The sequence below is a fragment of the Amblyraja radiata genome, chromosome 32 (genome assembly GCF_010909765.2).
Source record: "Amblyraja radiata isolate CabotCenter1 chromosome 32, sAmbRad1.1.pri, whole genome shotgun sequence".
Taxonomy (NCBI): domain Eukaryota; kingdom Metazoa; phylum Chordata; class Chondrichthyes; order Rajiformes; family Rajidae; genus Amblyraja; species Amblyraja radiata.
Genome location: NC_045987.1, coordinates 10,420,929 through 10,441,890, shown reverse-complemented (window position 1 = coordinate 10,441,890; position 20,962 = coordinate 10,420,929). Strand labels below are relative to the sequence as shown.

Genomic DNA, 20,962 nt, shown 5'->3' with positions numbered 1-20,962 from the left:
CCCCCACTTTGAGCCAGCAAGCTTACTGAGGAGATTGTTTCTGGACTTCACCTTAGCTGCTGTTCTTTTGAGATGTTCCTTGAAGGATAGGGTCCTGTCAAGGGTCACTCCGAGGTAGGTTGGAGTGGGGGCATACTTCAGTTTGGTCCTGCTCAGATAGATGTTTGGTTCTCTTGTGGCTTCTGCATTATGGAGGTGGAACACACTGGAGACCGTTTTTGCTGGGCTTGGTTTTAGGCGCCAGGCTTTGCAGTACTCGTCCAGTTTAGCAAGGTCTTCATTGAGCACCTGTTCCAATGTACCAAAATCTGGTGCTTGGAAGGCCAAACAGATGTCATCTGCATAGATGAATTTGCAGGATTTGGTGGTGGGTAGGTCATTTGTGTAAAGGTTGATCAAGGTTGGGGCTAAAACTGACCCTTGCGGGAGCCCATTCTTCTGCATTCTCCATGCACTCTTGTGTATTTGCACTGTCACTATAAGACCACAGGGTGGAGTTCCCAGGCTAACATCAGGTTAAAATGGATATATAATAAAATCACATGTGTCATGTCTGGCACCTGCTGGGTAACGTGCACACTGAAAGCCTGACCTGCAATCAAGGGGACTTTTTAAAAAAGTTGACAAATTTACTGCTTCAATGGAAATTACACAGACCGTAAAACACTGAAGCTTCTAGATAGCTTCTTTGCAGAACCAGAAGCCGCGGTCTCCGGTAAGGAAGCTGCCGTCCCAGGTGGCCCAGCCGCTGAGAGGACTCTCCCGACGCCGGGGCAACAGCACCCGGCGAGAATGGCCAGGAACATCGGGCCTCTGTAGAGGAGGTCTCAATAACGGAGGCCTCAATAGGCCTGACTTTGGGAGAACTGGGGATGGGGACTGGACATTGTGATTGTTGGGATGATTTTTGTGTGTAAGTGATTATTTTAGTTTGTGTCCAAGATGGCTGTCGGAAGGGAGAGTGTACGCTGGCGCGGTTTAGCTGCCGCTGCTCTCTCTTCACATTGTGTTTTTGATTTTTTTTGTCTTTGGATCGAATTCTGTCTTTAATTTGTGTATTGGTGATGTCTTTATTATTTATTTTACTCCGACTATATGTTTTTTACTCTTGTTAAGTCCTGTAAGGTGTCCTTGAGACTTTTGAAAGGCGCCCACAAATAAAATTTGTTATTATTATTATTACCTGACAATAGGGTGATTTCACGAAAGGTCACTGGATCAGAGATCCTCACCCACGTGACCGCAAAATCCAACTGGGGTACAAGCGTCACTTCCGGTACATGTTATTGATGCTGAAAACGCGCACTTTCAAAGCCGTTAAAAACCGCGAAAACGGCCCGTTTTTGAGCTGTAAATAACTGTGCCAGTCGGGGTGACCGCGAGGCACAATTATCTTACTTTAGAGTCCAGAAGATAGATAAAAACGAAGGTAAATACAAGAGGGAGCTGAATGGGCAAAAACAGTGGAAGTGTTTAGCAAACATTGGCCGTGGAGATATAAAGATAGAAAATATCGGGATTTATCGCGTTTGCTCACTGCATTTCATCAAAAGTAAGGCATTATGTTTTATCTTTATTCATTTGTTATATAAAAAGATTTAAAAGTGAAAAATCCATCATTAAAATTGCAAAATCTTCCATGGTTCTCAGGTGGGTTTTAACATGCAAAAAGAAAATGCTTCTGAAGCTACATTTACCATTTAAATAATCGTAAACCATAAATGCGTTTTGAAATGAATTTTACTCAGATGCAAGCTAAGGAATGGGATAATTGTCAGCTGTTAATTGGATAATAATAATAAAATGTCCTGATTTTGTCCAATTAACAGCTGTAATTATACCGGAAGTGACGCTTGTACCCCAGTTGGATTTTGCGGTCACGTGGGTGAGGATCTCTGATCCAGTGACCTTTCGTGAATCTTGAGCAAAGACTCCTGGGAACGTCACGCCCAGTGCCTAGTGGGTAATGTAGTCCAAATAACCGGAAGTGCGTTGGCAGACCGGAAATGTCCATCTGCCAGAACCTTCCTCCCCGTTGTTAATGCGCAACGTAGCTCGGAGTGGAAAGACGGTTGTCACTTGAAGTGAAGAGTGAGAATCGCAGGAGAAATGCCGGCGGGGAAAAGTTACAGGAAGAGGCGAGAGGAGGAGTCGGAGTCGGACGAAGAAGATGAGCAGAGGGTGGTGGAGGTCAGGTAGGAGCAGATACCCCGCTGGTCAACAGGAAAACAGTCCAGCCCGGGCTTTGGCTGAACCACTGATTAATGCAGGCAGGCTCCCTACAACTTCTCGACACCTACAATAGGCCTTGATTTGAAGAAGGGTCTCCCCCCCCCCTCCCCCCCTCCTTCCCCCCTCCTTCCCCCCTCCTTCCCCACTCCCCCCACAGATAGACTCAAAAAGCTGGAGTAACTCAGCGGGCCAGGCACCCTCTTCAGACTGAGAGTCAGGGGAATGGGAAACTATATATATATATATATAATAGATGGTTATTATAGAACAAACGAATGAAAGATATACAATGAGGCTAAACAAGATGACTCTGAAGCTAGTAAGTTCAAGTTCAAGTGAGTTTATTGTCATGTGTCCCTGTATAGGACAATGAAATTCTTGCTTTGCTTAAGCACACAGAAAATAGTAGGCATTTACTACAAAACAGATAAATGTGTCCATATACCATGATATAAATATATACACACATGAATAAATAAACTGATAGTGCAAATAACAGAAAGTGGTTGGTAATAATCAGAGTTTTGTCCGAGCCAGGTTTAATAGCCTGATGGCTGAGGGGAAGTAACTATTCCTGAACCTGGTTGTTGCAGTCTTCAGGCTCCTGTACCTTCTACCTGAAGGTAGCAGGGAGATGAGTGTGTGGCCAGGATGGTGTGGGTCTTTGATGATACTGCCAGCCTTTTTGAGGCAGCGACTGCGATAAATCCCCTCGATGGAAGGAAGGTCAGAGCCGATGATGGACTGGGCAGTGTTTATTACTTTTTGTAGTCTTTTCCTTTCCAGGGCGCTCAAATTGCCGAACCAAGCCACGATGCAACCGGTCAGCATGCTCTCGACTGTGCACCTGTAGAAGTTAGAGAGAGTCTTCCTTGACAAACCGACTCTCCGTAATCTTCTCAGGAAGTAGAGGCGCTTGGGTGGGGGAGGGACGGAGAGAGAGAGTGTTGCAAGGGTTACTTGAAGTTAGAGAAATCCATATTCATACCACTGGGTTGTAAGCTGCCCTCCAAAGACGCTGCCTTCCCTGCTGAGTTCCTCCTGCTCATTGATTAAAATGTAACTGCCCTATACTTCATCCAGTCTTCATCCTCAAAATATCCTTCAGCTTGGAGAAATTGGGAAAAGTTACTACTTTTCCTGTAATATGTCCTTTATGTTGATAATCCTGTCTGTTTAATGATTATTTAGATATGGGAAGCATGGAGGCATATTCTCTCATTAATTGACTGACACATCAAGGTTGCATAGAGCAAATGAAGACACAAGGAACTGCACATGCTGAAATCTTGAGTAAAACACTACTCGAGTAACTTAGTAAGTCCGGTGATGTCTGTGGAAAGAATGGATTTGATATTTCAGGTCAGGAGCCTTCAAACCAGAAAGTGAAGACATTGAGATACTGAAATTGGTTATGTTGTGTTTGAAACTATCTTTTCCAACCACAAATTGAAATCCTCATCAGTCTCCTAGGAAATGTCTACGAACAAGCCAGGCTATTTACAGAGGCATTGTTATTAATGAAGTTGGGATTGCATGTTTCCCTCAATTAGACAGATTATATCACCTTTGACTTTGCGCAGACTGCTTCTGCTTCAGTTTATGTTGTAAAACCATCATTTCAAACCTATCTTCCCTCTACATATGAGAATCCCAGTGCATTTCCCTTCTAACTCTTTCATTCTCTTCTCTGTAAACATGGTCATCCACAAATCTGCTGTCCATGTCCTAATTTGTACCAAACTCTATTTGTCCATCACCTCTATTTTTGCTGACTAACATTGGCTCTTGGTTTTTACAACTCTTGCCATGTATTTAGATCCCCACATGTCTGCACTTTTCCACAACCTATTCAGTTATTAGCATTTCTCTGATTCTGGCCTTTTATTCCATAAATGTAGTAATCCTATCATTCAGCTGCCAAGACTGTAAATACAAGTCGGAAGAAGGGTCCTGAATAGAACCATCGGCTATCCATTTCCTCCACGGATGCTGCGTGAGCCACTGAGTTCCTCCAGCACTTTGTGCTTTTTTTTGTCAACTAGCATTTGTAGTTCCTTGTATCTAAATAAAAGATGTTGTGCATGACACACAATTGTGTGGTCAATTGGGTTACTGATCTCTACTGCGTTGTAGTAAATTAGCTTCGGGCATTGTAATATGCCATGTTACAGGTCATGTTTTTATCAGTTATATTTATTTTCTTTGTATTTTCAAGTCGATGGAGACATGGAGCCTCTATAAATGATTCTGATTGACATGCAATCTATATAGTTATGCTTTCGAAATATTTTGTGCAGATCTTGATGTTTATTTATTTATGACAAAACAGTGTACCAAATCCGTTTTTGTAAAGCTTCTTGTTTCCTAGGTCAAAACTAGACGAACTGAAGGAAATTCAGAGTTTAAGGAAGAGACAAAATGGAGTGAGGTAGGTACAATTCACGTGGTGTGAAAAGAGCATGTGAGCATTACATACAAGGTGTGTGCATCAAATTACATGCCTGGTTTACAAATAAATTATTTTATTTGGTGGAGCCAGTGAAAATGGATTTAGGAGGAGCCACGTCAGCTAGTTGTATCTACCAACACAGTTCCTTTTTGGCGTGGTACCCAAAGGTGGGTGAGGTTTTAAATGTTAGTGACTGTAGCATGATTACATTTGAAATATTAAAAATCACAAATAATAAAGAACCCCAGAATAAATGACTCAATTTTAACTGTTTGCTAAACCTTGGCAAAGTGGGCCTATGCGTTTTGAAGGCGGAGGAACTTCCTACAAGGAGGTGAGTCCAATGGATCAATGAGTATACATGTAAAGCCAATATTCCAAGTTTAAAGACTTGGTCTGAAGAAAGGACCCAACCCGAAACGTCATCTGTCCATTCCCGCTACAGATGCTGCATGTCTGGCGGAATTCTTCAAAGCCTCCTTTGTACTTTGCTCAAAATTTTAACATCTGCACTTCCTTTGTCGCCCAAGTATAAAGTCTGCTATTTAATAAAATAAAAATTTCAAGCCATTCATAAAAATAGGTGAAAATCGATATAATCTTTAAAGCAAATGTTACAAAATTAATACTGATTCCTACTCAAAGGCATATTTGGAACATTGTCTCTCCCTATCGCTATTCCTTTAAGTTGATCTCTTTGACCAAGCTCTTGGTCATCTAATATTCCTGTGTCTGACTAATGCCAGATTTTGTAAAATGTCAGCCTGCCTTAAGTCAACTCTTTCTCTGCCTGTCACAGTGCTGCCGCCCTGCTGGTTGGGGAACAAGCACCGGAAGAAAGTTCAAATGTGGTAAGTTGTTACGTTGTTTGTCAATGTCACTGCAGCGATATAGAGAAGGGTCTGTTTATTTAGAACATGAGGCAAAATATAAAGCATAAGCCCTGGAGATTAATGCAGTTTAGTCAATGTTACCAAAGATGCGGTGCCACAGCCGCGGTCTCTGGTTGGGAAGAGCCGATCCTGGACTCACCTTGACTTTGACTTTGTCCCTTACCATCTGGACGCCCGCAGCAACGGCTGTGGAGGGTGGTGGTCCCGACCACGGGGGGAAATGGAGGAGGACTGGCCAAGCTCTGTACCTTCCACCACAGTGATGAATGCTGTGGTGGATGTTTGTGTAAAAATTTTATTGTGGTTGTGTTCTTTATTATTGTACCGCTGCTGGCAACCCAAATACCACCGACCTTGGTTGTGTGGCAATTAAATTATATCAATCAAATTATATCAATTATATCAATATAACCAGAGAGAACAACAGTAAGGCATTCATTCTATTGTCCCTTTCCAGCTCTTTGACAGTTATTCATCTAAATCCACCCATCATCTTCTGTCATTATCGTGTAAGTTTTACTCCAGGAAATAACTTGTAGACAGTAATTGCAGGTGAAATAGAACCAAAGGGTCTTAGTGCTCATGAATACATTTGTGTGCCCGAGTAACTGGCCAAGGGCAGATGCATCAAGACTTCATCCACTATTATACTTCCTTATTAGTAAATGCATTGCCACACTTGTATGTACACCTGGCAATAGGTCCACCTGAAGTTTAATAGTTGCTCATGAGTTAGTCCACCAACTGCCTGGATGCCTTGGACAGGTACATAAATAGGAAAGATTTAGAGGGATATGGATCGAATGCGATCAGGTGAGACTTGCGTAGATGGGGCATCTTGGTTGGCATGGACAATTTGGGCCAAAGGGACTGTTTCCATGCGGTGTGACTGACTCTAAAGTGTAGCAAATAAATGTTGTATAGGTTTCTTCCATCAAAATTCTACTCGGAACATGAATTTTCATCAATGTTTGCATTTTCCCTCCGGATCTTTCTTGGCACTTCTGTCATCCTCTTGTACAGCACAGGTGACTGTTTACATGACTAATGTGTATAAAAGCAAATAGTGAATTCCCTGAGATTGTTATAATTTGTCACTGAGCTGGGATGTTAACCTAACTGCTTTACCTGGGGGTGGGGGGGGGGGGGAGAAAACTTGCAAGAGAATATTTTTGTTTAGCATCTGTTTTGCAGCATTTTTTTTCCTTTTGGATAGGATGACCCCTTTAAACTGAAGACGGGAGGTATGATTGATATGAAGATCCTGAAGGACCGAAAGCGAGAAAAGTGAGGAATCGGAAAAGCCATTTATTTGTTCATTTCATTATTATACACAATAATAAAGCCCAGGAGTCAGCCTTTCAGCCCGTGCTGCTTCGACATGGTGTTTTTAAATAAAGCTATACTTGAGGCCCAAATAAAGCCTGTTGCAGCTTTAAGACTAAATAGCAATCATGTAACTATATGTTGTGTCACACCCACCAGTATGGTTATGCTGTTTCTGTGGTATAGAAGAATATGATGTAGCTTTACTGTTTTTATTTTCCATTCATTCACCCAAATGACAAAAATGCAAAGTACATAAAACAGAAGTTTTGTTCATTTAAGATGTGTCTGAAAAAGGAACGAACTACATGGACTAAAACTCCTATAATCTGCTATCTGCATGTATGGAAATTACTATAGCCTAGCATTTGGCTCACCTGATTGTGTTTGCTGTACACCCTTTATACTGGCCAGGGTCCCATTTTGACACACTCCATTCAAACTTACCTGCTTCATTAGAAAAATTATCATTTTACAGTGGCACGCCTTTTCTTGTAATGAAGGTGAATTAGAGAAATGTTGATGTACTAATAGGAGCAATACCCAACCGTCCAAAAAAATGTGCCAGTTCTGCACCACAGTGTCGAAGGTGCTGAATTATCGGAGTTTACTGTAATGTGAAGGGCAGAAGGCAGTGAAGTACCTTAGTAGTATGAGGTGCCTTAGTATAATTTAGACTTGACGCCTCTTTTCTCTCCTCCCCCTTCCCCGCCACATCTCTCCTTGTACCTCCATTCATAGAATGGTACCGCATGGGAACAGACCTTTCAGTCCAGGTCGAACATGACACCAAGTTAAAATGATCTCTCTCTTGCCTACATGTGATCCATTTCTTGCCATACCCTGCATATCCATGTGTCTATCCAAAAGCCTCTTAAATGCTATTATTGTATCTACCTGCACCACAACCCTGGCAGTGCATTCCAGGCACCCACCAATATGGGTAAAAGCAACTTGCCCTGCACATCTCTCTTAATCTCTGCTCCCCTCACCTTAAACCTATGCCCCCTAGTCTTTGACATATTCACCCTGACGGAAAAAGGGCTCCATCTATCTTATCTAGCCCTTCCATAATTTTTTATAACATCTATCAGGTCTCCCCTCAGCCTCCAACACTCCGGAGAAATTAATCCAAGATAGTCCAACATGCCCTTATAGCTACCTCCCTGCCTTTAACCTGTCTGAAAGCACTTGGCCTATTTTCTGCACTCTTCTGCAACTTTGGGAAAGTGTTAAGAATGAAATGCAAGCTATCAGCCCTTGGTATCAGTTGCAGGCATTGTGATGATCATTATAAACTCTCCAATCTTGCAATTGTGCCAATGGAGCCCAGAATTGCCATTGAAGCAGAATATTGCTTAATCTGGGAAGTAATTGTGCAACTGACCCTTTTACTGCAGTCACAATGTATTTGGTTTCTAGAAACTGACCTTTTATTTTCCCTTTTCCAGGGTAGAGGAGGAAGACACAGACTTGAACTTGGGCACATCATTTTCGGTGGAGACCAATAGACGTGACGAGGATGCTGACATGTATGTTTGGCCTTACGTGGCACATTTTTGAAATGAAAAATAGCCTTTTCCCCGAAAATAAGAAACTGTAGGTGTTTGTAATTTGAGATTAAAACAGAAAATGTGGGATCATCCTCCTGTCTTTGGCTAGTGCACTTTATCCACTCTTGCAATTTATTTCAATTATTTATCTGGTTCCCTTTTGTAAATTAATATTCAATTTGCTTTCCTGCTCTTTAGTCAATGAATTCCAAATCAGAACTTGTAATTTTTAAACAAAAACAAAAAAACATTTGATAGTTACTGTAAATCCTGCTCTCCCAAGTTATTGACGCTTTTCCTGGTGGAAATGCTTTTGTTTTATTCACTACATCAAAACCGTCATAATTTTACACCTTTTTAAATCTTGGCTTCCTTTTTGAACTACATCTGTAGTTCATTGTTCCTCTGCAATATAAAGTCTGTTGTATCATCCTGGTAAATTTCTAAGGCTGGGCATCCCATTTAATGTTAAAAATAAGGAGGACAGATACGTTGTTGCTATATTGATGTTTCTGCTATGGGCATTGGGGAATGCCAAAAGTAGATGGATCTAATTGCTGTTAAACTTCTAACACAGGACAGTAAGAATCTTAACCTGTCATTGCATACTAAGCACAACACAAAATGCTAGAGTACCTCAGCGGGTCAGGCAGCTCCAGTGGAGAGAAAGGAGAGATGATGTTTCAAGTCACGACCCTTCTTCAGAATGATTGTCATAGAAACGTAGAAAATAGGTGCAGGAGTAGGCCATTCGGCCCTTCGAGCCTGCACCGCCATTCAATATGATCATGGCTGATCATCCAACTCAGTATCCTGTACCTGCCTTCTCTCCATACCCTCTGATCCCTTTAGCCACATCTAACTCCCTCTTAAATATAGCCAATGAACTGGCCTCAACTACCTTCTGTGACAGAGAATTCCAGAGATTCACCACTCTCTCTGTGAAAAATGTTTTCCTCATCTCGGTCCTAAAAGATTTCCCACTTATCCTTAAACTGTGACCCCTTGTTCTGGACTTCCCCAACATCGGGAACAATCTTCCTGCATCTAGCCTGTCCAACCCCTTAAGAATTTTGTAAGTTTCTATAAGATCCCCCCTCAATCTTCTAAATTCTAGCGAGTACAAACCGAGTCTATCCAGTCTTTCTTCATATGAAAGTCCTGACATCCCAGGAATCAGTCTGGTGAACCTTCTCTGTACTCCCTCTATGGCAAGAATGTGCGTCATGGGGGAGAAAGCTGGAAAAGAGCTTTTGGGGGCAGAACAAAGCCTGGCAAATGATAGGTGGATACAGGGGTTAGGGCTGCGATTGGGTGGAGTAAATGACAAAGACTAGAGTGAAAAGTCGATAAAAGGGCGTCAGATAAGGAGGAGTCAAATATAAAGACAATATTGGGGGAAGATGAGGTAGGATAGTTGGAGAAATGATGGGGGTGGGACACGGGAAACTGAGAGGGTGAGGGTGAATATTGCTTGAAATTGAAGAATTCAGTGTTGATACCTTTGGGTTGTCAGCTACTCGAGCGGTGCATGATGTGCTGTTGCTCCAGTTTGTGTTTGGCCTTCCTCTGGTAATGAAGGCAGCCCAGGACAGAAAGGTTGGATATATTGATCCCTTTGCTTCGTCTCAGGATGAAGTATATTGAGACGGAATTAAGGAGGAGGAAAGGAATCCTGGAAAATGAGGAACTGAAGACAAAGGTGAAAAATCCAGAAGATCTGCTCTATGAACTGCCTGATAATATCAATGTTTCTTCCGCCAAGCGTACAGAAGAAATGCTATCCAATCAGATGCTAAGTGGCATTCCAGAGGTTGATCTGGGGATCGAGTAAGTATTGAATCTTTCTTTTGTCCCAGTGAGAGCCATTTGAAATCTCCCTGAAAATTCTGGTTACATGGTTCCTATTGCACAATACACTTCATCCAGAGAACTACTCCATCTCATTGGCCTACAAGGGTTAGCAGCAATAATCATAACAACAGATAATAAATTACAGAATTTATCTTGCTTTAGCCAAAATGTTCGAAAGAATGGATACATTTTGCCAATTATTTAACATGGTTAGATGCAATATGTTGTTTGGGTAGACCTTTCTTTGTCTTTAATTGAATTGATTGAAAAATGCAGCATGGAAACGGGCCCTTTGGCCTACCAAAACCATGCCGACCATCACTCATTCACACTAGTTCTATGTAATCCATATTCTCATCCATCTACTTTTCATTGGGGGTAATTTACAGAGGCCAACTGGAATTCCATGTTCTGCCATTATGAGATTCTCTGTAAACATTCATTTGTGAATCTACCCACTATCCATTGAATTTCCCCACCAAATCATTTTGAGGCATTCCTAAAGTTCTGTAATCCAGAATTCTTTTTAACAGGCACGGCTAGTCTCTTTTAAAAACAGACTTATTTCTGGACCTTTCAGATGGTCTGTTCTACACTTACCACTGTTTGAAAAATTGTTGGCTGAATTTCTATTTAATTATATTCTTTCTCTGAAATGTGATCCTATGTTCTTTAATTTTGTACTTTTGCAAAAGGAAATGTGATTTTCAGTTTATTTTAAAAAAAAAAAAGAAAAACAATTCAACAAACCAATGATGTGTATATGTTGATACATTGACTTTGCATTGCTGCACAAATGGGAACTTATTCAAGACCATGTATGCTCAGGAAGCCTGAATTTACTTGTTCAATTGCTTCACCATGCTTTCCCTACGGTTCTGAAAATATTTTCATTTCAACTATTTATCCCTTTAGAAATTCCTGCAACCATTCTGTTGGACAGTGTGTGTCAGATTTTCATCTACTGCATGATATTCCTTTCCTTAAATTGTTATGTTCTTCCTTTTATTTTTAAGTGCAAAAATAAAGAATATTATCAGCACTGAAGAGGCAAAAGCCCTGCTCTTAGCTGAACAACGCAACAAAAAGAAGGATAACAGCACCTCCTTTGTACCCACGAATATTGCAGTCAACTATGTCCAGCATAACCGGTGTAAGTAAAACCTACTTAATGACTAAAAGTGCTGGAGGAATGTACTGAGCTGGACTGCATCTATGGAGGGAATGGACAGACAACATTTTGGGTCGGGATCCCACAGACTGCATTATAATATTGGGATTGGTATTGAGTGAGCGGGAGGCAGCTTGTTCGGAGAAAGAGGTTAGAATGGGTAAGCAAAATGAATAAGGCGAGACAGTTGATATTGTGGCATATATGCTGCCTAACACACTGCATTCCTCCAGCACTTTGTTTTTAGTTTGAGATTTCAGCACCTGCAGTTTTTGTAGATATAAAGTAAAAGCAAGAAGACTAAATATGTCAGAAACCTGAAATAAAGGGAATCTTAGTCGCCTGGCCAACAATCTCCTTGCCACCAATCAGTCAATTTTGTCTTGGGGATCTTACTGTGTACACTCTCATTTTGCATTCAATGCAACTGCTCCACATCAAAGTTATTACACCGTTTGAGATGCAGGATAAGCTATTGTTTGAATGCTAGCCTGCCACAACATCAGTTTAAATCCAGAAGTACCAACTATTTTGTTGGACTGAATTCGTAATGGCCTTACATATTAGTGACCCCTGAATGTATGGAACGATGCCCGTAATACCAGCCACACCCTCAGATTGCTCAGATATTCACTTAATGCAGTCATTGTATTATGAATTTCCAGATTCAAAGATATTATCCGAAAACCAAAAAGACCTGAGAGTAAATAGATTGTGTTCTTGTCTGTTAGGAGCTGATTGCACAGTAAGGAGAGGGCATTGGGTGATTATCCAGTTCTTGTCAGAGATTTTATTTTAAACACTTGTTAGCTTCCAAACCTGACCTATCTCAAGGGCACATGCAATGCCCCTAAATGGTGCTGCCTTGTGTTTTTACTGATGCTGAGTAGTTTAATTCTCTTCGGGTCATCAGAGGTACTTGGCTGCGTAGTTTTCTCTTTGTTTCGATCTCTCCCGAGAGTTTACAAGTGGAGAAAGAGAGAGGTTTTAAGTTAACAACGTTCCAGTCATCAGCTGTGAAAAGGACCTGATCGACCAACCTAACTTTTCATGCCTGCCAGTTTCCTAGGTCCTACATAACCAAGTGCAACCTCGTGCAATTTGTATTTGTCAGTCAAAAAATAAGGATCTTGGCAGCAAAAAGTTGTTTTCTACACTGCAATGGGAACAAAATCAGTTTTCCGTTATTGGTCAATTGAGACATCTGGTTCTAAGGGCGGTTGCTGATACAGACAATTTAATTCCATGTTCAATACAGGTTTTAAAACTATGCAGTTGCTTTTTTGGCCAACTGTTATGGAACTGCTTTCAGCATTGCTGTTTTCTTCTCCTGTAGTCTACCGAGAGGAATTGCATGCACCTGCAAAACGCCATAAAGAGGAAGCCAAACCTCGGCCCTTGAGAGTGGGAGACACTGATAAACCGGAGCCTGAACGTAAGTAACATCTGTCTTAGGAACATCACAGCAATGGATTACAACAATAAAATAGGGTTAGAATCATTCTAATGATTTGCAACTTAAAATCATGGTTAACTGCTTGTAATTACTTTGGGACTTGATCATGTGGAGCATGCTTTGTCGCTTTCTGTGCTTTGCAGCCCTTCAGGATGGAAGTTCGAAGTCCTGTTAAAATAACATTTACACTAAAACACTTATTATCTGTAGCTGTCTCCCTCATTAAAATCAACGTGGAAGAACAAATTCTCCACTGTAAATGACAAATGGAAACTGGTGCAACCCTCACTAGATTCCGAGTTCTCCAATATTGGAGTGCGCTAAATATGATTACAAACTGCTGACATTTCCCAGCAAAGCAAATGGGCTATTATTTACACTCAGATCTTTCAACCGTCAGTGATTTTAAAATTCCTTCTGAAATGTATTCTCTTGCATTGCATCTCACTGACAATCATTGTAAGTCCTACTTGATGTATGCTGAAATACAAATGGGTTTAACCAAACAATATTGTTTGTTTCAATTCTGAGCTTTTTCCACATTAAACAGCATGAGTCCTTTAAAGTACATCGCTCGAATGCTAATATTTATGTTCCATCCCTTTTAAAGAGTGATTCTGTGTCGACTATATTGACATACATTTGGATCTGTGTCACAACAACAAAGCTATTAAAATGTTGCTCTTACATATGCAGAAACTCCTCCAAATCGCAAACGGCCTTCGAATGAAAAAGCAACAGATGACTACCATTATGAAAAGTTCAAGAAAATGAGCAGAAGATACTGAAGAGTTGCTCAAACTATTCCAGGTGTTCGTGTATTTTAAATGTCTTGTGGCAACGAAACTGCAGACCGAATCTGGAAAAGTGAACAGGAGTTTATCTTTCAAGAGTGAACCTATAATTCTATCCAATGTTTGTCAAAAAGATCTAAACCACAGAATATTTGTATAACGATGCAGACCAAACCACAACCACCCTGAGAAATGGTCACTCCATACTGTTCTGAACTATTTTCATTGCTTTGTATCTGAGTTGAATGGTGGTGAAAATGTATAGACTTAATAGGTGAGGGAGAATTGGAGCACAATAACTTTATTTGACTAGCCTACTCCAGTTTGTTTGACAATTTCCTCACCTGAATTTTGTGTAAAACTTGAATTGCAGGAACGTGGTAGAACACAAATCATTAAAAAAAACATGATACCATTGGTTCCAGTGCTTCTGTTTGTAAATCTGAGTGATACATTAAAAGCAGCACTGTCACATATAGTGTTCCACAGTAACACTGCTGTTGTAAGAGCTAGTTAATCTCATCTCTTAAAGTAGGATTTGAATTCCTCTATTTTATCTTCTGCAAACCTGAAAATTTGCAAAGATTCTTTAGATTAAGTTACGGATTTTTTTTTTTTTTTGGGGATTGTCTGTAGTGAATGTATCCAAGATAAATTTCTTGTTGAAAGATTTTCTATAAATGCTTTTCTAAATTTAATTTGCTTGGCCTTTCTGCATGCAATTGGTACTGTATTTGAGAAATTGTGCTTTGTTCAGGAAGCTGCAATTTTAGGATAGATGTGAAGGCTTTGGAAAGACTGCAGAAAATAATTTCATGGATGACGGATAGACTGGAGAAATTGGGATTGTTTTCTATGAAGGAAAGTAGGTTGCAAGGAGATCTTAATAGCATTATTTACAAACCATAGGGAGGAAATACCATTTATTATGTTCTAGGAGCAGAATTTGCTCATTTGGCCCAAGTCTACTCTGCTATTCAATCATGGCTGATCTATCTTTTCCCCCACAACCCCATTCTTTTGCCTTCTCCCCATAACCCAAACACCATTCCTAATCAATAATCGTGTCAATCTCTGCCTTAAAAATATAGATTGACAAGGCCTCCAAGTTGTTAATTATTCGAGTGTCTCAAATGGCTGACAATTTTTGAAATAGCTTGCAGGTCTGGTACATTTAATGTTTATGTGGGTAAGGCATTTTTTTTAATGTATACAGTCTAGCATCTCAGTACTCCACAATTTGAGAATTGTAATAGAAAAAAATCACATGTGGTTAAAGTGCACATTCAGATTTTAATAAAGGCCATTTTGATACATTTTGGTTTCACCATGTAGAAATTAGAGCCACCCGGGTTCCTCTGGAGTTGAAGCGGGGCTGGGCTGAAGTTGCTGTTGGCTGTGGGTCTCTGGGTTCTCCGTGCTTGCAGTGGGCCTGGGGGTCGGTGTCCCATTGGTCCTGACGTCTCCGGCGACTGGCACCTGCTGGCATCGCCGACGTGAAGAAAGTGCAAAGCCCCCGCGCCGGTGCAATGGGCAGGGAGCTGGAGAGGGGAGGGAAGGGGTCACACACATGGCAGGGAAGCAGAGGGGTGTAGGTGGGGGTGGTGACAGATAGGGCCAACAATGAGTGGAGAAAGACAGAAACACCGACGTGCAAAGGAGACCTACAACAGTGCATGATCTCTCTCGCGTTATGGCAGGTGATTGTCGCCTGCCCACTGTTCCTGACGCCTTGGGGTCGTTGCCCTTCGTGTTGGCGTGGAGGGGGGGGTTATTGTGCTGTTTGATCACCCCCTGCTATCCCAGGGACAGGGAGACACAGTGGCTTTTGAGACTGGTGGGCAATCACTTCCAAAGTGTCTGCCCACACAGTCAGTACACCTCTCCTACATTTGTCTCCCGCACTAAGACCATCCCGCAGAGAATGATCCCAGCCTAACCCAAGAGCCATGTCACCCCAGACAGATTAATGACGCCCCCCCCCCCCCCTCCCCCTCAACTCACGCCTGGGCACCAAAGCAGCTCAGGAGGCGAACCCTGAGCTCCGTCTCACAACGATCTGATGTGCACATCCGTCCACATTCAAAGATTTAATCTCCCGTCTCCCCGCAGTGTGTAGACATGGCAGTAAATTCAATTAAAACATATCAAACCTGTGTGTTTGAAACAAATCATAAGTATAGGGTTATTTCACGAAAGGTCACCCACGTGACCGAAAATTTTAACTGGAGTACATGCGTCACTTCCGGTACATCTTAGAGAATGGGAAAACACGCACTTTCACACCCGTTAAAAACATCAAAAACGGCCAGGTTTTGAGCTGCAATTAACTGTGCCAGTCGGGGTGACCGTGAGGAACAGCTACCTAAATTTACAGCCCAGAAAAAAGATAGAAACTAAGGTAAATACAAGAGGGAGCTGAAGGTGTCAAAACGGTGGAAGTTGTTATCGGACATTTGCCGTGGAGATTTAAAGATCGAAAATATCGGGAATTATCGCGTTTGCTCGCTGCATTTCAATAAAAGTAAGGCATTATTGACTTTTTATCTTTATTCATTTGTTATATGAAAAGTATTAAAAGTTAAAAATCCGTCAGTAAAATTGCAAAATCGCCCATAGTTCTCAGGTGGGTTTTAACATGCAAAATGAAAACGCTTCTGAAGCTCCATTTACCATTTAAATAATCGTAAACTATCAATGCGTTTTGAAATAAATTGATAAATGGGATAATTGTCAGCTGTTAGTTGGACAAAAGCAGGACATTTTATTATTTGCCAAAATATATTTCTCAATGTTTCTTGTTTAAAGCCTGCACAATCACCCAAACTACTTATTTATTTATTTATCATCTAATAACAGACAAGCCTGCAGCATGGAATGATGTCAACAATCCTGCTTGGGCACCCACTGTGAGCAGGATAGACAATGTGCACAAGAACGCCATCAACTTGCAGAGCTATAGATGCTTGAGCTACAACCAAATCTGCTTTAATACTCTCTTCTTGTTGCACGTGCATGGCGTTCCCATTCCTTAGCTTGCATCTCAGTAACATTTATTTCAAAACGCATTGATAGTTTACGATTATTTAAATGGCAAATGGAGCTTCAGAAGCGTTTTCATTTTGCATGTTAAAACCCACCTGAGAACCATGGGCGATTTTGCAATTTTACTGACGGATTTTTAACTTTTAATACTTTTCATATAACAAATGAATAAAGATAAAAAGTCAATAATGCCACTTTTGATGAAATGCAGCGAGCAAACGCGATAATTCCCGATATTTTCCATCTTTAAATCTTCACGGCAAATGTCCGCGAACAACTTCCGCCGTTTTGACACCTTCAGCCCCCTCTTGAATTTACCTTAGTTTATATCTTTTTTCTGGACTGTAAATTTAGGTAGCTGTTCCTCACGGTCACCCCGACTGGTACAGTTAATTGCAGCTCAAAAATGGGCCGTTTTCGATGTTTTTAACGGGTGTGAAAGTGCGTGTTTTCCCATTCACTAACATGTACCGGAAGTGACGCATGTACTCCAGTTAAAATTTTCGGTCACGTAGGTGCGGATCTACGCTCCAGTGACCTTTCGTGAAGTCACCCTATAACTGCTCTGGCACTGGATGGTGCGCATTTTCCCTTTGTAGGTCACATATATAGATGCGGCCGCGCTGAATTCTATCTTTAAAACAAAGCCACAGGATGGAGAGGTCTTCTTTAACACTGTTACTTATTAAAACATAACACTGTTGCTTATTAAAACAAACCTTCAATCAAGATTGGCTCAAGAGTAATTCGGGAGACGAACTTGGAACATCGCAGAAATGACAAGTAAACGGCAAACTAGTCATACCCGTGGGAACTCGGTTAAACTCTTGATCATCCACTTGCAATCTCGTACACAACCACGAGTCTTTCACTCGGGGTACCTCTTGTGTCAACTCGCAACGTGAGACTCAGCTTTAAGAGAGCTGCAAGATTATCTCAAGAAGTATTAAAAGTGAAGCATCCAGGACTTCATTAACTTCACCACTAATTTCCATTCTATACTCAAATTCACTTGGACCATCTCTGACACCTCGTTCTGTGCACCCCTCTTGAACTATTGACTGTTGCCTGTTATAAACCTACTGACTCCCACAACTATCTAGATTACACTTCTTCCCACCCTACTTCCTGCAAAGACTCTATCCCCCTACTCCCAATTCCTCTGTCTACGCTGCATCTGCGCCCAAGATGAGATTCCATTCCAGGACATCTGAGATGTCCTCATTCTTTAGGGAACGGGGGTTCCCCACTTCCATCATTGATGAGGCCCTCATACGTGTCTCCTCGTTCCCCCTCATCTCCGCTGTTAGTTCCCGCCTTGTCACAACAGGGACAGAGTCCCCCTAGTCCTTGCTTTTCACCCCATCAGCCGTCACACACAACACACAATCTTCCAACATCTCTGAAACACGGTGGTGGGAGTATTATGGCCTGGGTATGTATGGCTGCTGAAAGTACTGGCTCACTTATCTTCATTGATGATACAACTGCTGATGGTAGTAGTGTAGCGGCCCCTAGTGGTGGCCTTGTTAATATCGAACCCTCGCGTTTGGCTGGAGCGGTCACATGAGCGCGGGAGCTTCGTTGCGGATTTTTTCTGTAACCGTTTATTCAAGCGCCACCCGAATAGATTACACATCGTTAAAATTTGGCTGTCTATCTCGACTCGGGTGACTACGTTGTTTGCGTTTCAAAATAAAGAATTCTTGCACACCTTAACGTCTCGACTCGCCAAAGTAGAATAATGAATTCTGAAGTCTATCGACATAACCTGTCTGCTCAAGTTCAAACAAATGTCTCAAAACTCATTGGCCGGCGGTTCATTCTACAGCAAGACAATGATCCCAAACATACTGCTAAAGCAACAAAGAAGTTTTTCACAGCTAAAATATCACCCGATCTGAACCCAATTGGGCATGACTTTAATATGCTGAAGAGAAAACTGAAGGGGACTAGCCCCCAGAACGAGGATAAGCTAAAGATGGCTGCAATACAGGCCTTGCAGAGCATCACCAGAGAAGATACCCAGCAACTGGTGATGTCCATGAATCGCACACTTCAAACAGCCACTGCATGCAAAGTATATGCAACAAAATACTAAACATTTACATGACATTGCTGTGTCCCAAACATTTTGGTGTCCTGACATGGGGAGACTATGTATAAGCACTGTTGTAATTTCTACATGGTGAAACCAAAATGTGTAAAAATGGCCTTTATTAAAATGTGACAATGTGCACTTGAACCACATGTGATTTTTTCTATTACAAATCTCAAATTGTGGAGTACAGAGGCAAATAAATAAATTATGGGTCTGTAAACTAATGTATTCTTGTTTTACAGTGCACTGTAAATATATAATGTTCCAACACCAGTTATTTTAGATCTAAATTGCTTTAGAAATGCAATTCACAAAAAAAATCCAATTGAAAATAATCTGAGAAAATAACATGTATTTTCACATGGTGAAATTAAAAAAATAAAATAAAACCTCTCTACAGTGGAAAAAATGTAGTTAAAATATCAGACTTTTCATGTTTTACCAAGTAACATGTATTTATTTTAATCATGAGCCTGTCACATAACTGGACACTATAACAAAGTAATAAGATTATTCTGGTATCTGTATGAAATATTTTGTATAGTAAAAGTAATTGCTAAAACTAGCAATGTTACAAAATTTGCTAGTTAGATTTTAAGTCTGCAATTTATCCCATCAGATAAAGCATAAAAATAAGTTTAATTTGACACCTAATTCACTTTCATATCTCAAGTATTTAAAAAGTTATGGCCATTTTCATACTCGGAAATGAGCATCTTGTTCCCTATTGATTTTCTATGGACATAACAAAAAAGCTGTGATCGTGAACAGTCAAAAGCCCATAACTTTCTTAAAAATTAAGAGAACTGAATGAAATTTTCAGTTATCATAGATTGAAGCATTCTGAAACAAATATGAAATAATCTTACTTGGATGACCTGAAATTAAAGCATATAATTAGTTAGTTACCTAATTGTAGCTAATTTCAGACTTCAATTACTAGATCTAAACATCTATCCATTTCTTAATAAATGATTAACATTTTTAAATAGCCTAAATGTCCAAATAATATTCACAAATAATTCACAATAAAACATGATTTTAAAATCTCATTTACATTAATTTATAGACCAAATGGAAGGAATTTGGTGTTTAATTGCTGTAAATAAATGCCCATTTAAATCAGCTGTCTAGTGGGATCCTGTGAACTCGCTGGTTTAGAACGTTCACATTGCGGTAGATTTGTGCCCCCAAATGCCGAGAAAAATACTGTGGGATATAATGGGCCCAAAATGAGCTACTCGCAATATTAAACTTTGTATAAAGGGATCTTTAGAAGCCCTTTTTAATGTAAAAATATACAGCCTTCCTTCAGTTGTCTGCTTTATGAGACCCTGCGGTTGCTGGTGGTCGCGGGTTTAGAGATTGATTTTTAAACTACTATAACTATTATTCAAGGCCTTTAAAACTAATAATAGCTTTTGCGACGGGGTCTTTCAGCGATTTTTCGTTAATATTTTACAAGGCTGAACATCTTCGATTTGAACAGCCTAGAGAAAATCGCATTTTAAACCCGCCCCCCTCTAAACGGCGCCAAAATCGCGCACTCGCAGCGACAGATTTTCAGCGACGCTTCAGGTAGGCTTTGCAACATACCTACTAAAACAGACACTATTTGCCTTTTTAGGGAAATGTATCTATCTTAACTGGCTTTAGTTATATATAAAAAAAATACACTTTACATGATTTGACCTGTAAAAATGTTGACACAAAAATATCAGTAAACGCAAAACAAGAAAATTGTTGAACAAAAATCCCATGTTGAATATGCTTTTTCACATTTGCGACGAAGGAGAAATTGAGTACCTTGTGCATGAATGGATCATTAGTGCATTGCAAAATAAATTAGTCTCTTCTCTTTGTCATTTCTTTAAGTGGGACAGTGGGATTAAACTTGAACATAATACATTGCTGATTTCTTAGCAGGGTTCATTCGTCAAGAACATTTACTCAATTTTAAAATTATACAAAAAGTGTATTTTTCAAAGAAGTGCAGTGGCTCAATCTATGCAATCTGTCAAGCTATGCAATCATTTTCAACTAATTACTTCCCTACTGTATGTATGTAAACATGTATGAAATTCT

At 40.5% G+C, this 20,962-nt stretch overlaps 1 protein-coding gene across 1 annotated transcript; it reads left to right on the top strand.

Moving 5' to 3' along the window:
• The first annotated feature begins 1,999 nt into the window (after positions 1-1,999).
• c32h9orf78 (chromosome 32 C9orf78 homolog) lies at positions 2,000-14,426 on the top strand. The gene is made up of 9 exons (XM_033048589.1): positions 2,000-2,195; positions 4,604-4,663; positions 5,484-5,535; positions 6,794-6,864; positions 8,355-8,435; positions 10,089-10,286; positions 11,327-11,463; positions 12,818-12,916; positions 13,634-14,426. The coding sequence occupies exons 1-9, from the start codon at positions 2,110-2,112 to the stop codon at positions 13,723-13,725; spliced, it is 876 nt and encodes a 291-aa protein (XP_032904480.1). The 5' UTR covers positions 2,000-2,109; the 3' UTR covers positions 13,726-14,426.
• Positions 14,427-20,962: the final 6,536 nt, after the last annotated feature.